Genomic DNA, 26,516 nt, shown 5'->3' with positions numbered 1-26,516 from the left:
AGAAAAGAGAAAAAAGAAAAAAGAGAAAAAGAGAAAAAGAAAAAAGAAGAAAAAGAAAAAAGAAAAAAGAAGAGAAATAAAGAAAAAGGAAAAGAAAAAAGAAAAAAGAAAGAAAAGAAGAAAGAAACTGCACTTTATGAGAGGTACTGGATCAGTGATTTTCAACTTAGCTTTCTGTCGCCACAACAGAAGACTCTGATCACTTGGGCCGCCCAACGGGCATCTTCTCTTAAATGTATCATCGATGACTAAAACACCACTCAGGTTTCACTAATGCCAGTTGAGCACATCGCGTAACGGCTGCCGCCGTACCTTTTCCTAGGAGGAGCAGAAAATACTCTCAGCGAGGGGCAGCAATGAACGAGGCTCAGTAAGAACCAGGAGATAAGATTCCACATAAATTCCTAACGGCGTCCTGGTTTAAACTTCCATGCATCCTGGTTTTGCAGCGTGTAAATCAAGCCAGTGCTGGGAAGCGGTGTCGTGAAAAGTGAAAATGGAGCGTGAACTAAACGAAGACAGAGGGGAAACAAGGCATATACTTAAAAAGAAACTGTTGATATTCGGAGTTTTGTAGGGAACAGACTCGCACGGTTCACACATTTGTCAATGAACTTTGTCAGCTCTCTAGAGAGAAGAACAAACGTCACGCTGGGCTTTGGAAGAGAGACGGAGTGGACTGGAGGGTCAAAGGTAAAACTCCGGATTCTTGGGGGCTGCAAACCTGGTGATCCCTCTACGCGTTTGTTTGAATGTCTGGCCCCCAAAATAGCTTTGCTGGAAATTGAAAGAAAAAGTTCTATTTTTGACATTTTCAAACGATTTCACATTTTCGAAAAAAAAAATAAAAAAAATTAAAAGACATTTTCAAGCCGGGAAAAGCTAATCACGTCAGGGAGATGCTGTCAGGAAAACAGAGTTTATCTTATCGATAAGGTGCTAAAAAGAGAAGCAGAAAAGGGGCCAGAAAAGAGAAGCAACGCTAGTAACAAGAGACCTTTTCATTAAAAGAGCTTTTAAATATGGCGGTAGTTTGTCGGAGGGCTGAAAGAAAATGAGAGAAAGCAAGAATCCCATTAAAGAGATGCAAGAATCCCATTAAAGAGATGACAAAAGCCAGAGTGGATGCCTCTCAGGACAAGCCCCTTTCTGCTAATAGGGGAGGTTGGCGCTTATTTTATTCTAATTGCGCTTCTTGTCCTTCCCAGGCGAAGAGGCACCACGCAGGTAGTGAGGATTGGACTTTCACACACTTTTTTTTTTTTTTTTTTCCTGGTAATATCATCTTTTTCTCAGCTTTATGTCGCTGAAATTTCCCCTGCTTTACCTTCCCGGGGAGGAAGGGCGGAGGCTGGGGACGCGGGACCGGAGCCATGTCCCTGTCGCCTTTCTGCTGCCGCCCGCCCGGCTTGCCCTTCCGCGGTGGCCCCTGGCTAGCGGCGGAGCGGGGCCGGCGGGGGCGGGCCGGGCCGGGGCGGGCGGGAGCCGCCGCCGCTCGCAGCTCCCGGCCGGCCGGGGCTCCGGGGTGAGTAACCCCGGCTCGGGGGACGGTGTGGTGGGGTGGTCGGTGGAGCCGGGGCTGCCTTCCGCCTGCCGCTCGGGACGGGGGGGCGGCGGGGACGGGCATCCCCCCGCCCCACGCTCACACACCGCGGCTTTTGGGCGCTGAGCGGCGATGCCGGGGCGCTGGCGGCGCGGGCAGCAGCGGAGCGGGCTGGGGGAGAGGCATCAGCCGGCGGGTGGGCGTCCCGGGAGGCTCCCTGGTTTGGGATGCTGCCTGATTGGGATGCTGCCTGCCCCGGGTTACTCCTTGCCTCGGGATGCTGCCTGCCCTGGGATGCTGCCTGGCTTGGGATGCTCCCTGCCCTGGAATGCTCTCTGCCCTGGGATGCTGCCTGCCTTGGGATGCTCTCTGCCCTAGGATGCTGCCTGCCTTGGGATGCTCCCTGCCCTGGGATGCTTGCTGCCCTGGGATGCCCACTATCTCAGGATGCTCCCTGCCTCGGGGTTCTCTCTGCCTTCGGGTGCTCCAAGCCTCGGGATGCTCCCTGCCCCAGAATGCTTCCTGCCTTGGGATGTTCCCTGCTTTGGAATGTTTGCTGCCGTGGGATGCCCGCTACCTCGGGATGCTCCAGGCCTCGGGATGCTCCCTGCCCCAGAATGCTTCCTGCCTTGGGATGTTCCCTGCTTTGGAATGTTTGCTGCCGTGGGATGCCCACTACCTCGGGATGCTCCCTTCCTTGACATGCTGCCTGCCTTGGGATGCTACCTTCCCCGGGGTGCTCCCTGCCCTGGGACGCTCCCTGTCTCAGGATGCACCCTGCTTTGGAATGCTCCCTGCCTCGGGATGCTCGCTGCCCCAGGATGCTGCCTGCCTTGGGATGCTGCCAGCTTTGAGATGTTGCCTGCATTGGGATGCTCCCTGCCCCGGGGTGCTCAGTGTCCCGGGATGCTGCCTGCCTTGGGATACCTGCTGCCCTGGGATGCTCGCTGCACACTGGGATGGAGCTGCCTAAGGGAGCGCAGCGCTGAAGGGCCTCTAGAAATACCGCCGTCCCTTTCCTTCGTACGGTGAGGTCTCATTAAACACCTCGCGCTCGGTAGCTCTGGTGCAGAGTTGCTGACCTGGGGCGGGATGGCATCAAGCCGGGGTTCCCCAGCCCGAGTAGGTGCCACTGTCCTCACCGGGCCTGTGGCAGCTGGAGCAGCCCCCAGGAGCACGCTGACAGTGGGAAGTTTCCCTAAAAATGCAGCTGGTGTTATTGGCGATACGTAAGCAACAGCGCAGCTCAGGCAGAAAGAGTGTGGGTTTTTTTTTTTCTGGGCGAAATGTAACAGTGAGAAATGTTCCTCTTTCCACCGGCGTTCGGTCGGGTGTTCCTGCCGCTTCCGTGTTCCCTCAGAACGGACAGTTGCTTCGCAGGGAGCTTGTTTAGGGAGAAGTGGGGGCAAGGGCATCAAAGTTGGTTAAGAAGTGGTTAAAAGTGAGCTACTGAGCTTTACTGCTTTACAAGGGATTTCATTTAAGAGCTTGAGCCGATGCCATGGTGGCGAATCCATAGGCCAACAAAACCTAGGGTCTGTCGCCCCTGTGTTTTCAACTGAGATTTCAGAGAGATAAGTGTGCACAAACATGCACCGTCTCCTCTCGGTGAACACCTTCTGTACTTCCCCTCCCTCGTACTTACCCGGACAATGTCCTTTTCATTTTCTTTAACCCTCGCACAGCGATGCCGTTTTCCCTCATTGATGTGCAATCTGGAGGATTTTTTCTTCTTAAATTTTTGTTTTTTCCCCACGTGCCTTTGCTCTGAGCTGAAAGTTATTTCTCATTCTTTTCTCTTATTTTACTCTGGTCACTATTTTCATGCTCTGCTGCGCTCGTACGATGCTGCAGGAATTGTCTAGCACGTACCGAAGTAAACCACCGATTGAAGTTATTTGAAGGGAGACTATTTTTGTCCGTTGACTCAAGTATTTTGGGTCGAGTTTTGCTGTCAGAAAGCAAGCTGTCTGAAGGATGTTTACGCCGTCACCAGGCAATTTCAGTTTATTGGAAGGCAGAGCATTTACTTGAAGAACCTTGGTGCTGTGATTGCTCATCCTTCAGTTACTAATCACCTACGGAAGGCACCGCGTGAAGCGTCTTGTGTAAAGCGGAGGCATTGCAGCACGGCTTCACATTTCGGGCTGAAAACCATCTAGATTTAAATAAAACAAGGTGTTAATACGCATTTTGGCAAATCTTATGTATTCCATATTCACCTCGGATATCATTTCACTTGAAAAACATGCAACGGATCCCACCTTGATATATAAAACCAACCTGAAATAACTTTCTTTGATGTTGTTAAATTAATATACTTGCAGCACAGACGATATTGTGCAATGCGTCCCCATAAAAGTGTCCCTCCATCCAAGACGGCACAAAAAAATAATCCGGATTTAAAGTTTCACTTTACAGCAGTTCGTTTCCAATACGGCACCAAGTTATTAAAATAGCTGGTATTTGTGGCAGGTCAGGAGTTATAGACAATATTGTCGCTGTGTTCGCTTCTGAAGCATCAAAGATATTCTTAGAGCTCCTGTAGTTCTTCAGGGGAAGGGTAAAAAAAAAAAAGGAAATAGTTGTTAATGCCGGTTGTAAAATGTATGGGAAAATATTTAGCTTAGTTCAGGCTGAGCTTGAATAACTTGTGTGAAATTTCGTACTCATCGCTTCCAGTACCGGGGGGTGGGTTTTACCTAGTAAGTCTAGACATGGCATAGGTTCCCATTCGAACAGAATTTCCGAGCGATCCCGTGGAGTTTAAAACATTTCAAAGCTGGTTTGTTTGGTTGCGCCGTTAACAGTGCGCTTACCGCAGCTTCGTCCGTCAGGGTAGAGTTAATTAGTCGGAAATAAGCTGTGTGGGATGGCGTTCCTTTTGGAAAGCAGTCGAAAGAAATTGTAAGGTTGCCAGTTCCCAAAGTCTTATCCAAGATTTTGTGTGTGATGCTCAGGTCTGGGAATCATGAGACTGCATTAGTCATCTGAGATGAGGACAGTTCGTTTGGATTTGGGGTCACTTGGACAAAGTGGGAGCACAGACCTGATGAAGAGCACACGAGGCTGCTCTCGGGGGGCAGGAATGGGGCTGCTCCAGCCCAAAGAGGGTGCGGGATTTTGGGAGCGTGTGGGCTGTGCCAAAGCCGGGCATAGAAACCAGAGCCTGGGGAGAAACCACGGCCTGGGGAGAAACCACAGCTTGGGGAGAAACTATGGCCGGGGGAGAAACCATGGCTTGGGGGGAAACCACGGCCTGGGGAGGAACCACGGCTTGGGGAGAAACTATGGCCAGGGGAGAAACCACGGCTTGGGGAGAAACCATAGCCTGAGGAGGAACCACAGCTTGGGGAGAAACCATGGCTTGGGAGAAACCATGGCTTGGGGAGAAACTAGAGCTTGGGGAGAAACCATGGCTTGAGGAGAAAGAAAGAGCACGAGGGGTACTGAGGGTTTGTTCTTCTTCACAGAAAGGTCTTTGGTTCTGGGATTTGGGAGGGAAGGGAGGAAATATTTATTTTCCTAAAAGCACAGAATTGTCTGGTTTTAAAGCAGGGAGTTTTAAAGCACCCTGCCATTCCCCCGGCTCCTCTGCCTGTCCCGAGGGAGAACCAGCTAAAAATCAGCCGCTGCTTCGTACAGGGGCTCAAGAGTCACAACTCAGCAGCGTTAGCAGAGAATATTAATCCTAGAAGTCTCATGAAATAAGGAGTTTGGATTTTCTGAGGTTGTAAAATACGAACATGTGTAAATTATTTTCCTACTTTTCAGGAACTGGTAAAAGGTGTTCGTTTCTCTATAGGGAGAAAAATGCTCTTTGCATGGATTGTGCCTACAGTACTCTGGTTGTTGGTGCACTTCACAGCAGGTAAGACAATTTTTTTTCCTACATGGCAATTATCACTTAAAAGAAGCACTCGGGCTAATTAGTTGGGTTTTTTTCAGCTTCTGTGTGGTGTGCCAGTAGACATCTTTCTTATTAGGGAGAGCAAAATCTGATGCTCGATCAGGTTTATGCTGTGATTTCTGTCAGAACGCCTTGATCTGCTGCTGGTGCCGAGTGTCCTGCTCGTCCCCACGCCATGGCCCTGGGCAGGCTGGCAGGGCTCCGGGAGGGACCGCGGGCAGGGCACGGCATCGGCCCTCGGCACAGCCCCATCTCCGCCTGTGCACAACCAGCACCACGAGCCTCTTCCCTTTGTGTGCTCAAGGCGGGGTATAGCAAACAGCTGCTGCTGCGTCACGCAGGGAGGTTATTCGGTTTAGCTCGAGGTAGAGCTGTCGGTTTCATGGGGGTGACTTGGGGATGTTGGTGGGTGAAAAGCTCCACACGCCCCGGCAACGTGCGCTGTCAGCCCAGAAACCCCCGCAGCCTGGGCTGCATCCCCAGCAGCGTGGGCAGCAGGGCGAGGGGGGGATTCTGCCCCTCTGCTCCGCTCTGGGAGACCCCCCTGCAGCGCTGCCTCCAGCCCTGGGGCACCAACAGCAGAAGGACACGGAGCTGTTGGAGCGGGGCCAGAGGAGGCCCCGGAGCTGCTGGGAGGGCTGGAGCCCCTCTGCTGTGGGGACAGGCTGAGAGAGCTGGGGGGGTTCAGCCTGGAGAAGAGAAGGCTCCGGGGAGACCTTCCAGCCCCTGCCAGGCCCTAAAGGGGCTCCAGGAAAGCTGGGGAGGGACTCTGGAGCAGGGAGGGGAGCCATGGGACGAGGGGGAAGGGTTTTACACTGCAAGAGGGGAGATTGAGATAAGATGTGAGGCAGAAATTGTTTGCTGTGAGGGGGGTGAGGCCCTGGCCCAGGTTGCCCAGAGAAGCTGTGGCTGCCCCATCCCTGGAGGGGTTCAAGGCCAGGTTGGCCGGGGCTTGGAGCAACCTGGGCTGGTGGGAGGTGTCCCTGCCCAGGGCAGGGGGTGCCACTGGGTGGCCTTTAAGGTCCCTTCCAACCCAAACCATCCTGTGACACATGAGAAACCACCCCTACAGTTACGTTCCACAAAGACTGTCAGAACTCACATGTCAGCAGAAATGGTGCTCCATCATTCTCCCATATCTTCTGCCGTTGCTCAGCTTGTTTGCCCAGCGCACAGGTGTCCTGGAGTCTGCCAGCGAGCGTCTGCTCTCCTTCGCTGAGCGCAGGATCTCCTGTCCCTGCCTGTCCTGTGCCACTTGGAAAAGAGAGTAACGAGCAAGGGGAGGTCTCTGCAAGTCAGAGAAAATCTCGCTTGTCTCTTCAGTAGAGCCATGCCTGCCCCTGCCTCACCGAGACACAGCTGTTCCCTTAAACCACAATGAAAAAAGGAGTTCTGACTGGTTTTGCCTGGGGTTCTGCTTTTTTGTATGATGCCCAGTAGCCAGCCCGTGGTTTCTGGCCCCAGTTATCGCATGGGTGAAGACCAGGCACGGCAATACCCCATGAGTTGCCAGCCAGAGGCAGGAACTCTTGTGCTGTGACCTTGGGGAGACTCTTCCTCCAGCACAGCGTGTCGTACAACCATGATGTATCCGGATTAAAGGTTTTCCCGTTCTCTTGCAGAAGAGTGCATTAAAGGCAACGTGACGGCTCGCGAACTTCCCCGTGGCACTGCAGAAATATGTGACAAAGGGAACATGACGGCTAACCCGGCTTCTCCCGTCCGGCGGGGAACCAGCATCACCCTCTCCTGCCATCTCAAAGCCCAGCACTGCAGGACAGCTATTTTCTTTAACAGCTCTGAGCTAATTAAGAGTTACGGCAGCGCAGTAAGCACCGAGTTTCTAGTCCAGACATACGGCAAACACACGTTTACGTGCAAAACAGTTTGTGAATCCGGGATAAAACTCATTTGTGGAATCGAGATAGAATCTGGAAGTAAGGAGAATTCAATTATTTCTTGTTCTTCGGCGTTTCCTCCGGTACCTCCGAGAAGTGTGTCAGAAACTAGCAGTGGGTGGCCTTTTCCAGGAAGGGTGCTGTCTTCTAATGGCTCTTTGTATTTAAAATACTCCTGGCTGGGACTGTGCATCTCTGTTATTGATGCTAAGTAGAACTGCCTGCTCAGAGCAAATATCATACTCTCCTGCTCTGCTCCTGACACCCACCAGTCTCTCCAGGACACTGGGGACTTGCAAGAAAAATTCTAAATTTTAGATTTTCTTCCAGCCCGATGAGCTGACGCTGTTGCAGTGGTCATCTGCTGCAGCAGTGCTGGCTTTTTTCTTTTTATTTTTAATAAGAATAATGGTTGATCGCTTCAAGCCGAGCTTGCGGTGCCCATCTGGAGAGCTGTTAAGCACTTGTATTGGTCTGACACCCTTGTGAAGTCACCGGAGTTTCGCTCAGGCCTCAGAGGTCTCAGCAGGCTGCAGAGATCACAGACCCAGCTGTTTTCCTATATGAAAAGTATTAGCTGGAATATTTTGCCTAGAAATTCTTAAAAAAACCCCAAAACAATCAAAAAGCCAAACCTAGCATTTCTTAAAAAAAAAAAAAAAAAAAAAAAAAAAAAAGAAAAGGAAGAAACTGATAAAGGTATCTGTTTAAGTTCCTCCAGATGAGCCAAGAAATGTGTCGTGTATCCAGCATGGGACAGACGGCCATCCCACCTGCACCTGGGATAAAGGAAGGCTCACCCACATCAGCACTACGTATGTAATACAGTAAGTAACGCAGGAAAGCAGGTTCTTTAATACATATAATTCTATCTTCAAGTTATTTTTTTTTTTAATTTTTATCCCATTTCTTGAATATTTATGCATATCAAAGCACACAAAGGAGGTGGTTTATGAACAACCACGTAACAAGAGCTAGGACAAGAGGAAACGGCCTCAAGTTGCGCCAGGGGAGGTTTAGGATGGATATTGGGGAGAATTTCTTCACGGAAAGGGCTGTCAAGCCTTGGACCAGGCTGCCCAGGGCAGTGGTGGAGTCGCCATCCCTGGAGGGATTGAAAAGCCGGGCAGACGTGGTGCTGAGGGACGTGGGGTAATGGTGGACTTGTCAGAGCTGGGTTGATGGTTGGACTTGATGATCTGCAAGGTCCTTTCCAAACCAGAGAATTCTATGATTCTATAATTCTATGAAAAAGCAGTGTAACACCTTCACTACCAAATTGACTAGAGGATTATTTCCTACCACAGTCATATTTAAGCAGATCTTTCAAGGAGCAGATGACCTGCCTGGCTTTCAGTGCAGCCGTCCTCCCTTGAAAGCTAAAGCCAACCTGCAGGGGAGATGCTGGAAGAGCCCCCGAGGGACCTGGAGGAGCACGAGCGTACGGGGACCTGAGCCACGTCCCGACGCACCCAGGGTTTATGTTTCTTGGTGTAGAGGAGACTACTAACCAAGAATTTTCCTTCTGTTCCAGGCTATCGAATGGGACGGATGTCTTCTGTGTTTCAGAAGAAGGTTTGAGTAAGGGGTTTGGCTCGTTGGCTCTGAGCAAGCTGAATTTTGACTCTACTTACACCCTTGTGGTTGCCGCCTCCAACAAACTAGGAAGTGCTTTCTCGCAACCGCTCGTGTTCATGTTAATAGACATAGGTAAATGCACGACTTACCGCCTTTCAGTTAGTCCCAGCCCTTTAGAAAGAGGTGAAAACCTTTTGAGCGCTTTCTGGGTTAAACCTCTCGGGAAAAGCATCCACCAAGTCTAACCCAGTAATTCTATTTTCCACGTAACCACCGCCCAGTTCCGAGCTGTTCTGCGTATCTGAGCGTTGTTTGCTTCTTTTTGGTTGGTTGTTTTTTTTTTTTCTGCTAGTGAAACCACATCCTCCCAACTTTTCGGTGGCATTTGGAGATTCGGCGACCAACTGCACCCTTTTCTGGGACGCCGAAGCTGGGGCGCAGCACTGCAGGCTGAGATACCGCCCGCTCAGCAGGCACAGCTGGAGCACGGTAACCCTCTTCTGAGCAGTTTCCATCCCTGGAGGTTGCTTTAATATCCTTATTTCTTACTAGAATCACCGTTGTCCAAATTTGCCTTTCTCTGCTCTTTAACACCACATTTAAGGAAAACTATTGCCCACTGGTCAAAACGGACCATTGGTCTAAAACTGAACGAAGGTAACACGCTCATCCTGTAAAAACGCACGTGCGTGGATATTTCCCCTTACATCAAGTGTCTGTGTGATGTACTGAAGGATCAGAGGTTCTGCTTGACCCACCACTTTATTGGAATATGGGCGTACCTGCCCATTGTAGCCTGTGGCTCCAGGCTAGAATTTCCGTATGTTTGTGCCTTCCCCCGTGCCTATTGGAAATCTTCGCTCTTATTTTAAATGGTAAAAGAAATGTGTGGCTTGAAGTTGAGTAAAACGCGTGAACGGAAAAATCTGTTATCGTCACATAATTCAACGAGGGATTTTTCTGCGGAAGAACCGCGAGCCTGACGATTCGTTGCGTCGTTCTTCGAGTTATTAAAGTTGCCCCGGGTGAGGGGTTTCCTCGTTGGTTTTTAAAGATGCGTTTTGGCTGGCCGGGCTTCCTTTGGGCATTAGCGATTCAGCCTGTCGCTGCCTTCAACCTCTATTTCCTCGTGAGTTTAACATCATATGTCCTTTTCCTTCGCTAAAGGTTGAAAGCTTAAGCAGTGAGAAATGCGCTCTTCATGGTCTGAAGCCTCACACAGCCTACGAGTTCCAGGTCAGCTGTAAAATTCACCCCGAGCGAGGACTGTGGAGCAACTGGCGGACCTACCAGACCCGGACTCCAGAAGCAGGTACCTCCTGCACTAACCCTGTGTCTAACCTTTGCCTACCAGGGGAAACTTCGGCTGACGAAGTTAAAACGCTGCCGGGTATTTGCCGGTCGGTTTGCAGCGTCTCCGTAGATCCAGACGCAGAGCCAAAGGGCGAGTAACTTCTGGAAGAGGATTGCCGTTTTAATGAAAAAAAACTGAAGCTGCCCAAGTTTCTTGTAAAACAGGAATTTCGAGAGTTCACTGAGAAGGTCTGAAGGATTTTTTTTTTTTTTTTTTTTTGATGTTGAAGGTTGGGGGAATTTTTCCCATGTTGCCTGGAGCCGTAGTGGCCTGCCGCATCGTGGCACAGATGGAGAAGGCAGAGAGGGTTTGTGCAGCTCAGCCAGGGGAAGAAAAACCTTCTGTATTGGTTCATATCTAAGCATTTTACTGCATTCCTGCAACAACCCCATGCTCAGGTTGGGACGGCTGCCACCTCACCCTTTGGTGCTGATAAACCACGGCTTGGGTGAGAAGCTGTGGGTCCTTGAGCTCGCCCAAAAATTTGCTGAGAAGTTGGGTGAATTGGCCAGGAAACTGCCTGGACTCTCTCCGTTCTGCTGACGCTGGCAGGTTTTAACAAAAGAGTTTAATTTTGCCAAGTCATCTTTTCCCAAGTAGAGAAATTGTCTCCCTCGGTGACGCCTCCACCATGCTGTGGAGCGGCTGGAGACCTGGGAAGCCGCAGCAGAGCACAACCCGGCCAGGCGTTCGGGAGAGAGAGATTCCCACCAGGAATTTGGTGAGCAAAGAGCAGACTCTAAGGACACGCGGCAGCAACCTGAGGGCAATCCCATTTAGCTCCTGCCACCGTTCATTTTGGCTGCCTTGGCCGGACCTGCCTGCCTGCCTTCACCCTGAGCTGCACAAACTCACATGCTGCAAAAGTTGCAGCTCTTACGAGAGAAGAAAGCTTCTCAGAAGTTTGTGTTTCAACAAAGATGTGTCAGCTGCTCTGGCATCCCCTCCTTTCATCTCCTACTTGGCTTTCATTGCTCTTTTTTGTGAATTACTATAAGCTCTTCAGGCTGGTGCCGTTATTACTCATGCTATTTACCACTACTGACAGCATCAGTTTCTGTAAGAAGCATTGATTGATGCAAAAGGTGTGAACTTTTCCTTCCCTCCCCCACCTTCCTCTCAACAGTTTTCTCAACCTTCTCGCTGCACCCTGGCTTGCTACGGCATTTGTGGTCACCACCCCTCTCCACAGCCGCTGCTATAAAATGAGAATCTTTTCAGATAACCAAGGAGCATTTTCTGTCCCCAGAATGGTGACAGCAAGGGGAGGTTGCAAACGAGAAGCTCTGGGTACACCACGGCTGGTCTTCTTTGAAGCAGCTGAAGTTCCAGCTTCCAGAGGAGGCCCCGGAGCTGCTGGGAGGGCTGGAGCCCCTCTGCTGGGAGGACAGGCTGAGAGAGCTGGGGGGGTTCAGCCTGGGGAAGAGAAGGCTCCAGGGGGACCTTAGAACAGCTTTGTGGTATCTGAACAGGGCCTACAAGAAAGCTGGAGAGGGATTTTTTACAAGAGCATGTAGCAATAGGACAAGGGGTAATGGCTTCAAACTGTAGAGGGGAGATTTAGATAAGATCTCAGGAAGAAATTTTTCACTCTGAGGGTGGTGAGCCCCTGGCCCAGGTTGCCCAGAGAAGCTGTGGCTGCCCCATCCCTGGAGGGGTTCAAGGCCAGGTTGGACGGGGCTTGGAGCAACCTGGGCTGGTGGGAGGTGTCCCTGCCCAGGGCAGGGGGTGCCACTGGGTGGGCTTTAAGGTCCCTTCCAACCCAAACCATGCTGTGATTCTATGATTCTACAGATGAGTTTGGCCTTTTGCACGTTCAGGAGCTCACCTCTTCAATGAGATAACGCTTTTCCTGTTTCTCTAAGCCTGACCTGCCACAAAACTTGCTTTATGCAAGCACTGTTCATACGTGAGCTTTTGTTGTTTTTTTTTTTCCTTCCCCCAGCCAATTTGTGTGATTCAGGTGTGAAATGAACTTTAAAATCCGGGCTGGAGTCCAACAGATGCAGTCCTATATTTTATTTTTTCCTGCTTTGAGCTGGCCCCCTTCCTCCCTCCCTCCCTCCCAGCGAGTGGGCCCTGGTTTTATTGCTTCTGTGGGTCCCGCTTCTTGTTTCTTTTACAGTCACTATTTGCAGTTAAATACAGGACAAATAGCTCCTAACATTGCTGGCACCAAGGATTGTTTCTCCCTTTGAACTTAGCAAATAGCAGGCAGCCCCATTCCGCTGGGTTTGTCCAACAGCTGCCTGCTGCTCAGGTTATTAGAATCAATTATTATTTGAATTTGATGGGTTTATTTTGGTCGGGAACCTTGAGGAACCAAGCTTTGTTCCCTTTTTGTCACATCGGCTTTCTTTACGTGCCTGTGATTCCGAACTGCTGGAGCACATTGTTCACTCCTTTCTGCAGCCAGAACTTTGCTTTAATGTTATTTTGGGAGGTTTATTCAAAACATCAAGGGTGTCCAGTCACTCTGTGACTGTAAGGAGAATCGTGGTAAGAACGAGGGTTTTAAGCTCCCTCTGACAAGGTCCTACCCGGCTACCTGTTGAAGACATTGATTGCCTAGGGCCAGGGAGCAAAATCCTACAGATCCAACAAACCCTGTTACCTGAGGCTGCCCCTTGTTTTAGGATTGATGTAGCCAACCCCAAGGACCTTAATTAGACTCAACTTCTATGAAAGACGAGAGCTAATACTGTGTAGGCTTCCTTGGGAGCCATCCCGATTCCCGAGGGCAGGATAAAATCACCAACAGAGCAAAACCTTCTCTTGGGTTTTTGGCATGTTCTCTTCGTAAGCTCCACCATCCACCCAGCTGAACTCCAGCTACACCAGCAAATACAGGCTGTTACATCCTGCACCATTTCAGAGGCTTTTTAAACCTTAAGTTTTCACTGTCTCAGGATTTTTACCTCCTCCGCTTATTCAACGTCTTGTTTGTTTGCTTCAAAACACAGCCATTAATTCCACTCACCTTTTCCTTCCACACCAGCACCCACCGGGCTCCTGGACATCTGGTACCGGCAGCAGGACGTGGACTCCCAGAGGCAGAACATCTCTCTTTTTTGGAAGGTAAGTTGTTTAGGTGAACCCTGAGCAGGTGAGGAGGAGCTCTGGTTTCTGCGTCGGCAGGAAAGGACCAAACCCAAGGAGAGCACAGGGCTTTACCAGCGCCCGGTGACGGGGACGTGGACCAGCTCTGCTACCCAAGGCTTGTCTCCCCTGGGAGAGTCAGCAGCTCTTTTCTACCTACAATTTCCCTCTTGCCGTTCCCCAAATGTTGTTGTGCTGGAAACATAACAAGTTCCCAGCACATCCCGTCACCTTCACTTTCCCAGCACATCACATCACCTTCCCTCCTCCTTTCCACTAGGAGAACTATGTCCCTGGTGATACCTCTAAAGATAACAACCTTATGGACTTCCTAATTTGTTTTCTAATTAATATCTCCCTCTCCTGGTTCCCTGCCTCACTGCTGCTTGCCGTGGTTGCCACAGGCGGTCAGGAGAGGAGTTCTGGGAGGCTAGGAGGACACCGCGGCCCACGTTCTCCATACGCACGTACCTTCTGTGCCTGCTTTGGATATGAGCTTCCTTCAGGGGTGGTTCTGCTCTGCTTTGCTTATGTGAAGGACAGAGAGATGAAGAATCAGGGAGGCAGAAGAGGCAATTTATTGTCATAGTCCTTCAAGGTGACCAAACTCTCAAAAACTGAAGAGCTGGACGTAGATTGGGCAACGGGAAGGGTCCTGCCCATGTCCCTGCTGTGGGGCTGGACGGTGGGACGAGGCTCTTGTCACACCGCAGCGCAGGAAGGAATTGGTTTTCTCTCCGGGTGTGGAGCAGGGGGTGGGTAAAGCGCAGGCAAAAGGGTTTGCCAACAGCAAATCCGCAGACCTCAAACCGGGCAAACTCATAGTCGACAAACGTTCGGTTGTTTGGGTCTGCTGAGCAACGGCTCCTGCGAGCTGAGACCCTGCCAGGGAAATTTCAAAGAGAATTCCGATTAAAACCCGGCCGTAGGGTAAAAATGCCACGTTACCCCCCCGCTGAGGGGAGAAGCCTTACGCCAGGTCTGCTATCCCAGCATCCCCAGTGAAACCGAGCCCCGCTACTGGTGCCAGCCTTCCCCAGTATTACCGGATCAACCCTTAAAGCCAGGTCCGAGAGGAATTTTTTTTTTGGATTGTGGGGCGTTTCGCTGGAGTGGTTTTATTTTGAAGCCAATAAGATTATTTAATTTTTTTTTTTTTAAGATTTTTTTTTTTTTTTTAATTTTTATTTTTGAAGCATGAATTATCTCTGACTTCCAGCCTGCGATCTCTCGCTGACGTTCCCGTTACTGCTCTGTCTTCTCCCCACACCGACAGGCTGCGAGTGAAAGCAGAAACTCTCCTGTCGTTACGCGACTCCAGCGCTTGCGGCTTTAAAACATTTAACTTGAAGCCCTTTACCTTACGGCAGCGAACGGGCGACGCTCTCTGTATCGAAGCGGACTTCCTGCGGCACCATTCATAGAACGGGGGCAACACGCCGCCTTTTTTTTTTTTTTTTTTTTTTTTTTTTTTGAGTTTTCACAACAGCGACAAAGCAAAAGCCTCAGACTCAGCACGACGCCCTGCCGCCGCTTGTTGTCGTATTTTCACGCTAATCCTCAAAGAAAGCATCGCCAGTTTAATTCCAGCAGGCTTCCAGGGTTTGTCCCGAGAAACTGCACATATTTTACGATTTTTAAAAGTAGTTTTCACCCTCCCCCCATCTTCCTTTTTGTTTTTTTTTTTTTTTTTTGACGGGGGGAAAGGGTTTTGTTATGACAAAACCTACCCGCCAAACAAAAGGGGCTGGGTATATCGGAACTGCCTGGAAAAACCAGCCAGAGGCGTTCGAGGGGACAGCCCAGCCTCACGCCTCCGAGACGACGCGGCGTCTACGTCCTTGAATTTAAATAATTCGTTTCCACGGCTTTAGGTAAAAATCCGGATTTTTCCCCCCCCCACCAACTCAAAAAATCGCTCATTTTTACACATCCAGGTGTGCAGTTAATACGCTTTTGTTCCACCCCCCACACCGCCTTTTTAAAAGCACGGCTCGAATCCAGACTCAAGGCAGCGGCCGTTATGCCGCTGCTCCGAAAACCGGCAGCTCCCAGCAAAAGGGCTCCACTAAACTGGAATTAAAGAGGAAAAATAAATAAGAAATAAAGATACGCGGCCTTAAGAGACACTCTCGGGTGAACACACGCTCTTGGCCCTACCGTTAGGGAATGAAGGCATTTCGTGCGGCTGGATGCCCCGGGTTCTCCGGAGCAGAGCAGTGATGGAGCTGGGATAAGGCTTGGGAAGGGAGCGCATGGATCACAGGGCCGGGCAGCAGCAACAATCAGAGTAGGCGGTTAGCTGGTAGAGGTTTTACACAAATCATGGTGGAAAAGGGAAATTCTGCAGCCAGGACACTAGGCTTCCTTTAGGAAAAAAGGTTTTATTTTTAGCAATAAAAGCGCGTGTTCGCTTACGAGCGTGTATTCTTAGGTTGGCACCCGTGTGGAAACTATGCCACGTTCACCGCGCGTTAGCTGTGCTTCGGGCCAACAGATCTCAAGTTAATTTAAAAAAAAAAAAAAACAAACCCTCTTTATTATTAGAACAGAAAAGGAAGAGAAAAAAAATTACCTTTGAGTGAAAGCTGCTCGCTTAAACGGGGCGGGTTGAGCGCCCGGGTGAGGGGGATGCTCCAAAAGCCGTCCCCGGCTGCCAGGCTCCGGCGCGGTGCCACCAGCTTTCCGCGGGCTTCGCTCAGCAGATGAGGCAGAGAATAACGAATGGACTTTCCTCGCAGGCTTTGAACAAGTCGGAGGCGAGAGGGAAAATCCTCCGGTACAGAGTGACCTTCGAAGCCCTGGGCCAGCGGAGCCCCCCGGCAGAAGCCCACCTCACCCACCAAACCAGCTACGCCCGAGTCACGCCGAGGGTGGGCTACAAGATCACGGTCACCGCTGAGAACTCAAGGGGCAGGTCCCCCCCCACATCCATCGTGACCAACCTGGACACCCAGGGTAAGGGCTTCTGTGTCCAGCGCTGGGCTCCCCCGTTCAAGAAGGACGGGGAACTGCTGGAGAGGGTGCAGCAAAGGGCTGCCAAGGTGCTGAGGGGACTGGAACACCTCTCTTATGAAGAAAGGCTGAGGGACTTGGGTCTCTTCAGTCTGGAAAAAAGACGGCTGAGGGGGGACCTTATCAACACTTATAAATACTTCAAGGGTGGGTGTCAGGAGGATGGGGCCAGGCTCTTCTCAGTGGTGCCCGGGGACAGGACAAGGGGTAACGGGCACAAACTTGACCATACAAGGTTCCACCTCAACACGAGGAGGAACTTCTTTCCTTTGAGGGCGGCAGAGCCCTGGCACAGGCTGCCCAGAGAGGTGGTGGAGTCTCCGTCTCTGGAGACATCCCAAACCCGCCTGGACGCGTTCCTGTGCCACCTGCTCTGGGTGACCCTGCTCTGGCAGGGGTGGGACTGGGTGATCTCCAGAGGGCCCTTCCAACCTCTGCCAGTCTGGGATTCTGTGATAGCTCTGGACCACTGGGGATAACACCAGTGCTCTACATTGTGCTACACACCACGGAGGTGCGGAGGTCCCACCACCTTGTTGCTCATCGAGGTCCATCTCAAGGAACCTTCAGGGACCTGCAGGTCCAGTTTTCCATGTGGGCAGGGGTGCCGTTTCATGACACCTTAAGTTGTCCCACATTAGTGCTGCTGCATCTTCACCTCAGCCCCTTCTGCCGAGGCCGGCGTGAGCCACGCTGCCCACTGCCCAGGCACCTGACACAGCAGAAAATGAACCGTGCCAAAAAAAGAAGCGTTTTGGGTTTGGTTGGTTTTTTTTTTTTTTTTCTTTTTTTTTTTGCACGAGAGAAGTGGCAGGACTGAAGGGAAGGTGTTGGTGAGAGGAAGTCACGCAAGCTTTATCTCCTGTGACATTGCCATCTGTTGTACCCACGCGGCAAAATTAACGAGAGTTCCCCGAATTTTCTGTGCCGGTACCAGCCACGACGGAGCCGCGTGGTCTCGGGTGCTTTGCTCAAAGAGGCAGTTTTTTTATTTGCCCTTGTCCTGCTGTAACTTCAGCAAACCAGCGATGTTTTTTTCCCCGGTTCTTCCCAGTTTTTCCCAGTGCTGCATCCCACACCAGCGGGATGCTCTCCTCCTTCGGCTGCGGCTCCTCGGCTTGCGGACGGCCTTCGTTACGAGAGCCCTTCGTTAGGTAGAGACAGGATTGGTGCAGAGATACCACTGGTGTCTGATCTGGAGGCAGCAGGACACCAACGGCTTGCTGGGCTCAGTTCAGTTGTATTGGTCGGCAAAACCCCTCAGTAAAGGCGGTGTTTTTATACCACCAAAGGAAATTTGGTGACTTTCCCAACGTTTTCTCCCGCAAGAAGCCCTAGCTGTGAAAGCAAGAGCTTTGGTCTTGTGGACCCGACGCGTGCTGGTGGCTCTGTCACCAGCACTGGTAGGTGCCGTGACAGCGGCTTCTCAGGGCTCGGGGACGGTATGAACAAGCAAAACCGTGCGTGTTCAAACTCCTGCACCACGAGACAAGCCGAGAACGCGGCGCTCTTCCCATCAGCAGAGACATCACCTTTGTGTAAAGGCCTCCTCTTTCAATGGCAGCTTATTTTTATAACATTCCACGACGCCAAACGGGATGAGGCACAGTAAAAGCCCTATATCAACCTCCCCCAGCGCACTGGAGGTTAAGGCAAGTTTGTGCTGATGGTGTCTTTTCCCTTTCTCCCCTGTAAGATCTACCTGCTCCTCAGGAGGTCTCCGCCGTGGCCATGGGGAACAGCAGCATCCTGGTCAGCTGGAAGCCGCCCGCGGGCCCGGCGTCGGCGTCGCTCGGGGGGTACGTGGTGGAGTGGGCAGAGCCGGGGAGGGACGGGCACCGGGAGCCCCGTCCCGCCTGGGTGAAGCTGCCGCCGTCCAACCTGTCCACGGTCATCGCAGGTAACCGCCACCTCGGGGCACCGTTTCGTTTTGAAAGCTTTTTAAGGAACAAGTCAGATTCTAGTTTTTACTAGTAAGAAAAGACGGCTTTTAGAGCTTTCTGGATAGGAGGTTGCCCAGAGAAGCTGTGGCTGCCCCATCCCTGGAGGGGTTCAAGGCCAGGTTGGACGGGGCTTGGAGCAACCTGGGCTGGTGGGAGGTGTCCCTGCCCAGGGCAGGGGGTGACACTGGGTGGGCTTTAAGGTCCCTTCCAACCCAAACCATGCTGTGATCCCTGCAATGAGCTGGGTCACGGCTATTCCCCTCCTGCCCTCCCCTGGAGCACACCGTGGTCCCCTGTTTCCCCGGGAAGGGAACGGAACCGCCGGCAGCTGTTGCTTCATGAGGAAATGAAGGATTTCCCCCTTCTGAGTGCAAACATCACTTGCTTAACGCACAGTAAGGCTCTGCCAAGCTGAAGAGGAGATCAGAGAAGCATTTTTTTTCCTTCTTTTTGAAAGATGTGTTAATAATCAGCATATTCATCTGAGATCTAAGCAGCTAATGTAAACACCTTAGCCATGACTGTAAATACTTCCACCCGTAACTATCCCCCTCTTTTAATCTCTTCCTTTAGAGCACATAAAAGATAACGTGTGCTACCAGATCAGCGTGTTTGCTCTCTATCGGGGCAGAGCTGGACAAGGGGCATCCGTTAGGGGAGACTCAAGAGCAGAAGGTAAACCACGGCAAGGCTCTTCCAGATATTTTTAAGCCGACTTAAGCTCAGCTTTAACAGCCAGCCTTACGTTTTGCAGCGCCGTCGGCTGGGCCCCAGGTGTACGCCACACCGCGGGCAAACGGCATCTTGGTTTCATGGGAGGCGATCCCTGCCCGCCACCAAAGGGGCTGCATCACGGGGTACCGTATATACCTGCAGGACAAGGAGAGGGAGGGAGCCCCAGCCGTCTACGGTGGGTAGCTGGTGGAGACCGAGGTGACGTGCGTGTGGAGGGCCGAGGGCGGGAGGGAGAGATGCCGTCAGGGAGCCCCGGCAGCCGGTCTGTCGGGAGGGTCCACAGCAAGATTCAGAGCCAGGTCCCTCTGCCACAGCTGCCCATCACCAGCACCACGCGTTCAGGGCTTCCAGCTTCGGGCCAGATGACGCAAACTTATTTTGAATGTGGAACTATCAGATTTTTTCCCCGTTTTCGGTTTTTTTTTTTTTTTTTTTTTTTTTTTTTCTTCTAGTTCTTTTCTGAAGTCGTAACCACTTCAAGGCCCTTAGAACTCTCGGCGGGGTAAAATAACCACCTTTCTAAAGCCCCGGCCACCAAAGGCATGCCCTGCACGACAGAGACGCGCCGGGCAGGCAGCACCCACTGCGTCCCCAACGCTTTTCCTGCCCCAGCCCTCTCGCACCCCGTCCGCCCGGCCTTCCACCCAAGGAACGCTTCTGTTTAAACTTTAGGTGGAAGTTGCGCCGCAGTTTTTACCGGGTGTTTCATAGTTCCGCCGTACAAACCTCCCTTTGGATTGAAACATCAACAGCGGCCAGGGGACAGGCTATGCAGCCCTGGGGGTCCCAACTTTGCCCTGGTCACCCCTATAGCGTAAGGTCTTCTATTGCCCTGCCAGGCATTCACTAATATGGAAAAGGAAGTTAATTTAAATTAACAGATACCTCTCCATGCTCCAAGCACTGGAAACCCACTTCATTCCAGTTAAATGCAGTAAAAACGGGTGCCAGGCGCTTCATTGCCTTCTCCCTCTCTTCCCTCCAGCCATGTCCACCTCCAACGCCAGCGCCCAGCGCTCGCTGCTCATCGCCCACCTGCAGCCCGGGCAGGACTACACGCTGTGGGGCACGGCCTCCACCGCCGCCGGAGAGGGGCCCCGGGGCAACAGCGAGCTCCTCCGCTTGGAAGGTACGCGTCTCTGCCGGGCTGGGGGCCAGGAGAAGTCCCAGCCCTTGGCCCCCCTGTATTCCACAGACCAGGAATGCTTTGGCCTGTTGGAGCGGGGCCAGAGGAGGCCCCGGAGATGCTGGGAGGGCTGGAGCCCCTCTGCTGGGAGGACAGGCTGAGAGAGCTGGGGGGGTTCAGCCTGGAGAAGAGAAGGCTCCGGGGAGACCTTCCAGCCCCTGCCAGGCCCTAAAGGGGCTCCAGGAAAGCTGGGGAGGGACTCTGGAGCAGGGAGGGATGAGGGGGAATGGTTTAAAACTGCAAGAGGGGAGATTTAGATTAGGTATCAGGAAGAAATTGTTGGCTGTGAGGGGGGTGAGCCCCTGGCCCAGGTTGCCCAGAGAAGCTGTGGCTGCCCCATCCCTGGAGGGGTTCAAGGCCAGGTTGGCCGGGGCTTGGAGCAACCTGGGCTGGTGGGAGGTGTCCCTGCCCAGGGCAGGGGGTGCCACTGGATGAGCTGTCAGCCCCCGAGTCCCCTACGTTAGGAAATCCATCTCCGCGGCGTGGGAGGCAGGTTCCTCCCCGGGACTGCGGGAGAAATCCAGGGAGGGGAGCAGGAGAAGAAATTAAAGCAATCCGGGCACATTAAAAGAAAAACGTTCCCTGGTATAAAATCTGGCTTTGCGACAGTTACATTTCAAGCAACTAAGCGCGAGCACTGCAAAGCCAAGGTGTTCATTGAGAAACAGTCAAGTCGCTGAGAGTTTACTAACGATGCACTGAATTTTGTAAGGCCTTTTCTCCTTAACGGCTCCCTGCTGCGTGCACCCCCCCGGGAGCTCGCCCGTGTTTGGTTGGCTACTGGATGAGGTCAGCAGTTGCCTGGTTTGGGTTGTGGGCTGGATCTCAAGAGACACTGAGAAACGTCTTTATGTTATAAAGTCCCGTTACCCCCAACAGTCCATCCACATTCCTGATTTTAAACCCAAACCTCTTGATCAGTTTTATGAGCGCAAACACCGCTCATAAAAAAACAAATTTTTTTTTTTTTTTTTCTTTTAAAAAATGAAGGTGAACGATGGGTGTTCTGTGTTTCAGGTGCTGGGGACTGGCTGACTGTTGTGCTCACCTGCAGCTTCTTCCTCCTCTCAGCCTGCGTTTGCTCCGCGCCGCCGGCAAGGAAAGCGTGAGTGGATCCATCCGTTACGTTCCAACAAAAGGCGGAATTGTTATCAGAAGGGACGGTCACGTCCTTTCGGGACACCTCGGGGAACGGCGAGGACTGTTCTGAGTACAGGTTTCAGAGTATAAGTGACAAAACGACAAGAAGAACACCCACCGAGGTTACAATACGGCCTGACAGAGCGTTTATTCCACCTGCAGGTTGCACTCGCTCCTCTCCGCGCTTGTGCCGCAGTGGCAGAGCAAAGCCATTCCCGACCCCGCCAACGCCACGTGGGCCAAGAACTACGTGTCTGTGAAGGTAAATTGTACTTTTTTTTTTTTTTTTTTTTTTCCCTTCCCCTTTTCTTCTAATCCCACCTTTTTCAGCAGAAAAAGCGACCGGAGCCACGTGAGTCAGCCATCTCTTGATGCAGCAAACCCAGCAGCCTCCGAGAGTGGATAAACCCCGTTCTCATACAATTTTAGGCTAGGATAAGCTCTGTTCTCACATCTTCTTAGACTGTAGGATGTATAAAGCAAGTTAAACGCCAGAAAAACGCACAGATTTTTCGCTCCCACCAGTACTAGCATAGAGGGATGCCTGCTTTCCGGGGGCGGGAGGTCACAGGATATCAATCACATAATTAATTATCGCTGTCTCCTCCGCAGGCCGAGCTGAGCTCGCCCTCCAGCCTGTTCCCGCCCTGCACTGCCAGCTTTGAAGAGCCCGAAACAAGCCAAGTAGAGGAAGCCTTTGTGAAGAGAGACCCCCCGGCCCTCGGGGACCAGCTCCCCTCGGGCAGCACTGGCCACCAGGGAACCAGCCACTGGCCGCTGGCGAGCGGCTCTGGGCAGGAGCCGGAGTACGAGGCGCTGCCCGGCCCGGCCGACGGAGACCCGTATGAGCAACCGCTCCCCGACCTCTACCAGAGGATAGCGGTGGAGGTGACGGAGCACGCACAGACCGTTTCCGAGTACATCGCCAACCCCATCACCACGTACCCACCACCGGTTCCGGGCACTGCCGGGGACCACCCCGAACTGGAGTGCAATCCGCTCCCCATCTTCCCGATGGCTCTTCTGATGCCCGTCCTTTCCTACGAAGGGAACCTTACTCTGGATGCTGTGAAAATAAACCGCGGCTCTTTCACGAGGTAGGGGGACAGGGCGACATAAGCCCGGCCTGATTTTTTGCGCTTTCCTGAAGTATTTCAGCATGCTTCAGTTGAGCCAGTGACACCTTTAAGAGATAAAAAACACCCAACCGGCCAAGCCTTCCACCGCCGCGAGTCACAGCGTGCTGTACCACACAGCAGCTCGTCAATCCCGCGCGCCCAGGTGGAGTTGAAGACAGAAGATGAGGAATGCCGGGGCCGCAGGAACGCGCTGCCTTTTGGAGAGGTTCATTAGTTACTCGGATGCTTTCACACAGCCTGGGCTGCCTCAGTCCTGGCTCCGTCCACCCCAGGAACCCGAGATGTTACTCCAGGGTCAGACCTCGGCGTGGCAGCCCCAGCAGGACCCCGGGTGCAGCCTTTGCTCCTCCAGATGTGCACAGCTGTTGGCCATAGAGCACAGGGACATCAGTAGCCACCGGTGCTGAGTTTCACGGGTGGCATTCCACGCTGCAGCCCCCAGGTCGCATTGTCCCCAGCGACGCCGGCGCTCCAGCCCGCGTGGGCACCGAGGGACAGGGCCGGCAGCTCGGCCGGGGCCAGGGTGTCGTCCTGGATCAGGTCAGGGGAGGAGAAATCCCCACCAGAAATCAAAGGACCCGGCAGCGCACGGAGGCAGTGAAGTCAAATAGGCTGGTGGGAAGAATTTAAATCATTTATTGAAGTATTCTAATTACAGGTCTGAAGTATGTGTTACACATTTAATGACTTTGTTTACTATATGTGTGTAGAGATAAATAAAAGTGTTGGAAACCTGAAATTTGTTTCCTGTTGTTTCCTCCCGTCAAGCTCAAGCGCTACACTGCAGCTAGAGGCAGAATGAAGTGTCTTTAAAAAAAATAAAAGCTGAAGTGTTGCTGCCAGAGATGAGGTAATCCGGATCTCAACTTACCTGGAGCATCCTCCTCCTCCTCCTCCTGCCCAGGACCAGGCGGCTGCTCTCCACGCGCAGCTGTTGGGCAGTGGTGTTAAGCTGGTGATGAAACCCTCCTGTGGTACCAACCACCACCTCGGGGCTCCGCCGCGAAGAGCTGCTGCCCAACGCGGCGAGGAGACGGCCCTCGGCAGCCCCGCCAAGCTCCTGCCACAGCAGCGACAGACGCACCGCAGTGCCACAGCTTCCCCGCTGCGTCGCGCTTGAGGCGAAGCGCAAAACCGAAGTGCCGCCATTAGGGATACCTCTGCTGGCTTTTTCCACACGTTCTTATTCCGGATCCCCTCTCAGGAAGCCCATACGCTCTCACGCTCCCAAGTTCCAAGGCACTGCGGGACAAGCCTGTTCGTAACCCGGCACACGGAGCCGCTGCCACAGGCTGGGCTCACTCACGTCACCCGGCTTGCCGGGGTCTGCACCGCCACCCGCCCCGGGAAAACACCTCTGCCACAGGCAGGAGTACATGAAAATATGATGCGCACATCAAGTTTTAAGCTTTTTTTTTTTGGAACGCAAAATTCAAGCCCTGGCACCAGCTCTCCTCGTCGTCAGCTCTCAGTGACTTCTCTCTGCGCTTCCCGCGATGCCCAGCGCGTGTCCCTTTGATGGGCACAAGGGACGGCAAGTGTGCTGGCTATTCTCAAGCCTTAGCTTTCCAGTCTTCTGCGTATTGAAAACAAAATAAAACCATCCACGATTTCGCTGTAGTTAGCCCACAGCCGCAGGGATCGCTAGGAAGGAGACGTATCCCGGCGAAGGCAGAGCAGCTCGGCAGCCAGCGGGACCCAGCACGCCGCTCGCTGCCAGCTCCCACCGCACGACCCCCCGGCCAAGACACGTTCAGTGGCTGGAGCCCACAGTTGGAGCCGGGGCCACCTGAAAGTCACTTCTCAGGGAGAAGGAACCAAGAGGCTGATGACAGTCAAACTGCTTTCCCCAAGCAGAGGGGATGGCGCCACGGGGAAGGAGAGCGGCAGGAGGAGCAGCACTGAGGGCACCCGGCGATCTCGGGGTGTGCACTTGAGGGCTCCTCTGCAGCAGGACATGGCCCACCGCCTCGCTCAGACGTGCCAAGGGATCCTTCTCGTGTCGTGGCTGCAGCAGAGCTTATTCTTCCTGCCAGGTAACTCAGCAGTGCTGGAGGATGAGAATACTTACCCCCACTGCCCGACCACTTGGCATGAACGAGCTCATGGAATTCACAGCAGAAGTTGTGCTCTGAAGAAGAACAATTCCCAGGTGTGCCATAAACACACACGACAGCCTCTCGCTCGAGAGGTGCACGCACTCATGAAGACACATCACATTACAGTACCACTGCAAGCGATCCACGCTCCCGCCTTCCACCCACACGCTCAACAGGGGTGTCACAGCTGGCAGGATTTTTTTGATGTACAAGCTCACAACAAAACCACGGGCAAGGAGGCTGCACAGCAGCCCTGAGCTGGTGAGCCCCTGGCCCAGGTTGCCCAGAGAAGCTGTGGCTGGAGGGGTTCAAGGCCAGGTTGGACGGGGCTTGGAGCAACCTGGGCTGGTGGGAGGTGTCCCTGCCCAGGGCAGGGGGTGCCACTGGGTGGCCTGTAAGAGTCCCTTCCAACCCAAACCATTCTATGACTCTTAAGCGTAGTTTTGAGTTGTATTTTGGGATAGTATTTCAACCCCGGGACTTGTTTGCATCCTCACCACCACCTCTGAACTGGCCCAGGACCCCCACGCTCACGGTCACAGCTGAGGACGGCAGGGGAAGACGCACTTTCACTGAAAAACGGCTTTTCACAGCAGTCCACAGCGATCTGCAGAGCAGCTGCCCCTTTCGGCATCTTCATCCAAGCCTGACAGAGGTAAACAGTGGGGGACCACTGAAGGTAACTGCTGCGCAAAGAAGCACATAAGTAGCAATGGCCACCTTGTCACGACACACCTCCCTCCTGCTCTGCATTGCTGCCCTCAAGTGCCACGCCATCTCACCCAGCCAGACCTTCAGGCGCTTTCTTAGGAGAAAGGCCAGAAGCCAGTCGTCTCCTTGTCCAACAGACAATGGAAATCCTGCAGTTTGTCGAGTACAAATCCCAAACGCAGCTGGGCCTGTGCTAATCCAAACTGCTGACGTGAAATACTGCAGTAAAACCGATCCCGTACCTGATCTCCCTTCCCTCTGGCTGGTAAAGAACGCACAAGTGAAACAGAGCTCCCTCACCTCTCGGTGACAACAGACCTCCGCAGCAAGCTCTCATGGGTGAAGATGAAGCAGCTCAAGCACGTTTATCAGTAACTACGGGCAAGTTCACACACTACGGCAGGGAACCGACAAACCAAAGCAGCTTCAGCTCCCACTGAACGGGCGCCAGGCCGGCGCAGCTCACAGGGCCCCTCGCACCATCAGCTACACAAAGCCTGCAAGATTTTTTTTTTTTTTTGCAAAATACCAGCTCTCCCCATTTCGCTTTTTGGGTCTAGCAGCTGGTTCCGAGGTTCGGTCTCCAGCCTGGTACACGGATATCTCCTGCCTGGGACTATGGCCTCACGTCACCCAAAGACAAAGGTTTCACTCGGACTTGGGTCAGGCACCCAAGAGAAGCGAACTCCATTTTTGTGCTCTCCACACCCCATCTGGCAACCACCCAGACAAGAGGATTCTGGCTGGGCATCACAGACAAATCAGTACCTCAAGTCAGCCTCCTACAACCAAATCAGACACCTACTGCCAAAGAAAGGGACTGTTCTTAAAAAAAAAAAAAAAAGAGACAAAAAAACTACACTTTTGTCATTCATCTACTTGTGCATATTGATCTTTAACGTAAGGACAACAGAAGACCAGAGCGCAGTCTCTCCTTTCTCAGGTCTCTAGATAAATTGCCACGTGGCAATTTATCTTCTTGACATGAAAACTTACTCCAACTCCAAGAGACAAACACCATCATTAGTAGGACAAGGACTAAAATTCTCCTAACTTTTACCCGAAAGTCTCCCAGTAAGGGCAAATGAACCACTCCCCCCCCAGCAAGAACACGACGAGCTTTTCGAGCGCAGGCTGTGACCCGGCGAAGGCAGACCAGAACAGGA

The 26,516-nt window shown here is 52.5% G+C and overlaps 1 protein-coding gene across 2 annotated transcripts; it reads left to right on the top strand.

Moving 5' to 3' along the window:
• The first annotated feature begins 138 nt into the window (after nucleotides 1-138).
• On the top strand, nucleotides 139-23,578 carry IL12RB2 (interleukin 12 receptor subunit beta 2). Of its 2 annotated transcripts, none has more exons than XM_063345183.1 (16): nucleotides 139-693; nucleotides 5,349-5,414; nucleotides 7,076-7,390; nucleotides 8,064-8,178; nucleotides 8,886-9,061; nucleotides 9,282-9,418; nucleotides 10,097-10,241; nucleotides 13,282-13,361; nucleotides 16,124-16,340; nucleotides 18,094-18,297; nucleotides 18,914-19,015; nucleotides 19,095-19,250; nucleotides 20,061-20,204; nucleotides 21,279-21,366; nucleotides 21,564-21,663; nucleotides 22,014-23,578. In XM_063345183.1, the coding sequence occupies exons 2-16, from the start codon at nucleotides 5,357-5,359 to the stop codon at nucleotides 22,500-22,502; spliced, it is 2,526 nt and encodes an 841-aa protein (XP_063201253.1). In that variant the 5' UTR covers nucleotides 139-693; nucleotides 5,349-5,356; the 3' UTR covers nucleotides 22,503-23,578. The 2 variants fall into 2 exon arrangements, with proteins under 2 accessions (XP_063201253.1, XP_063201254.1); XM_063345184.1 differs by lacking the exon at nucleotides 139-693 and adding an exon at nucleotides 1,464-1,525.
• Nucleotides 23,579-26,516: the final 2,938 nt, after the last annotated feature.

The sequence above is a fragment of the Chroicocephalus ridibundus genome, chromosome 8 (genome assembly GCF_963924245.1).
Source record: "Chroicocephalus ridibundus chromosome 8, bChrRid1.1, whole genome shotgun sequence".
Taxonomy (NCBI): Eukaryota; Metazoa; Chordata; class Aves; order Charadriiformes; family Laridae; genus Chroicocephalus; species Chroicocephalus ridibundus.
Note: the sequence above shows the minus strand (reverse complement) of the source record. Positions and strands in the feature narration are given on the sequence as shown.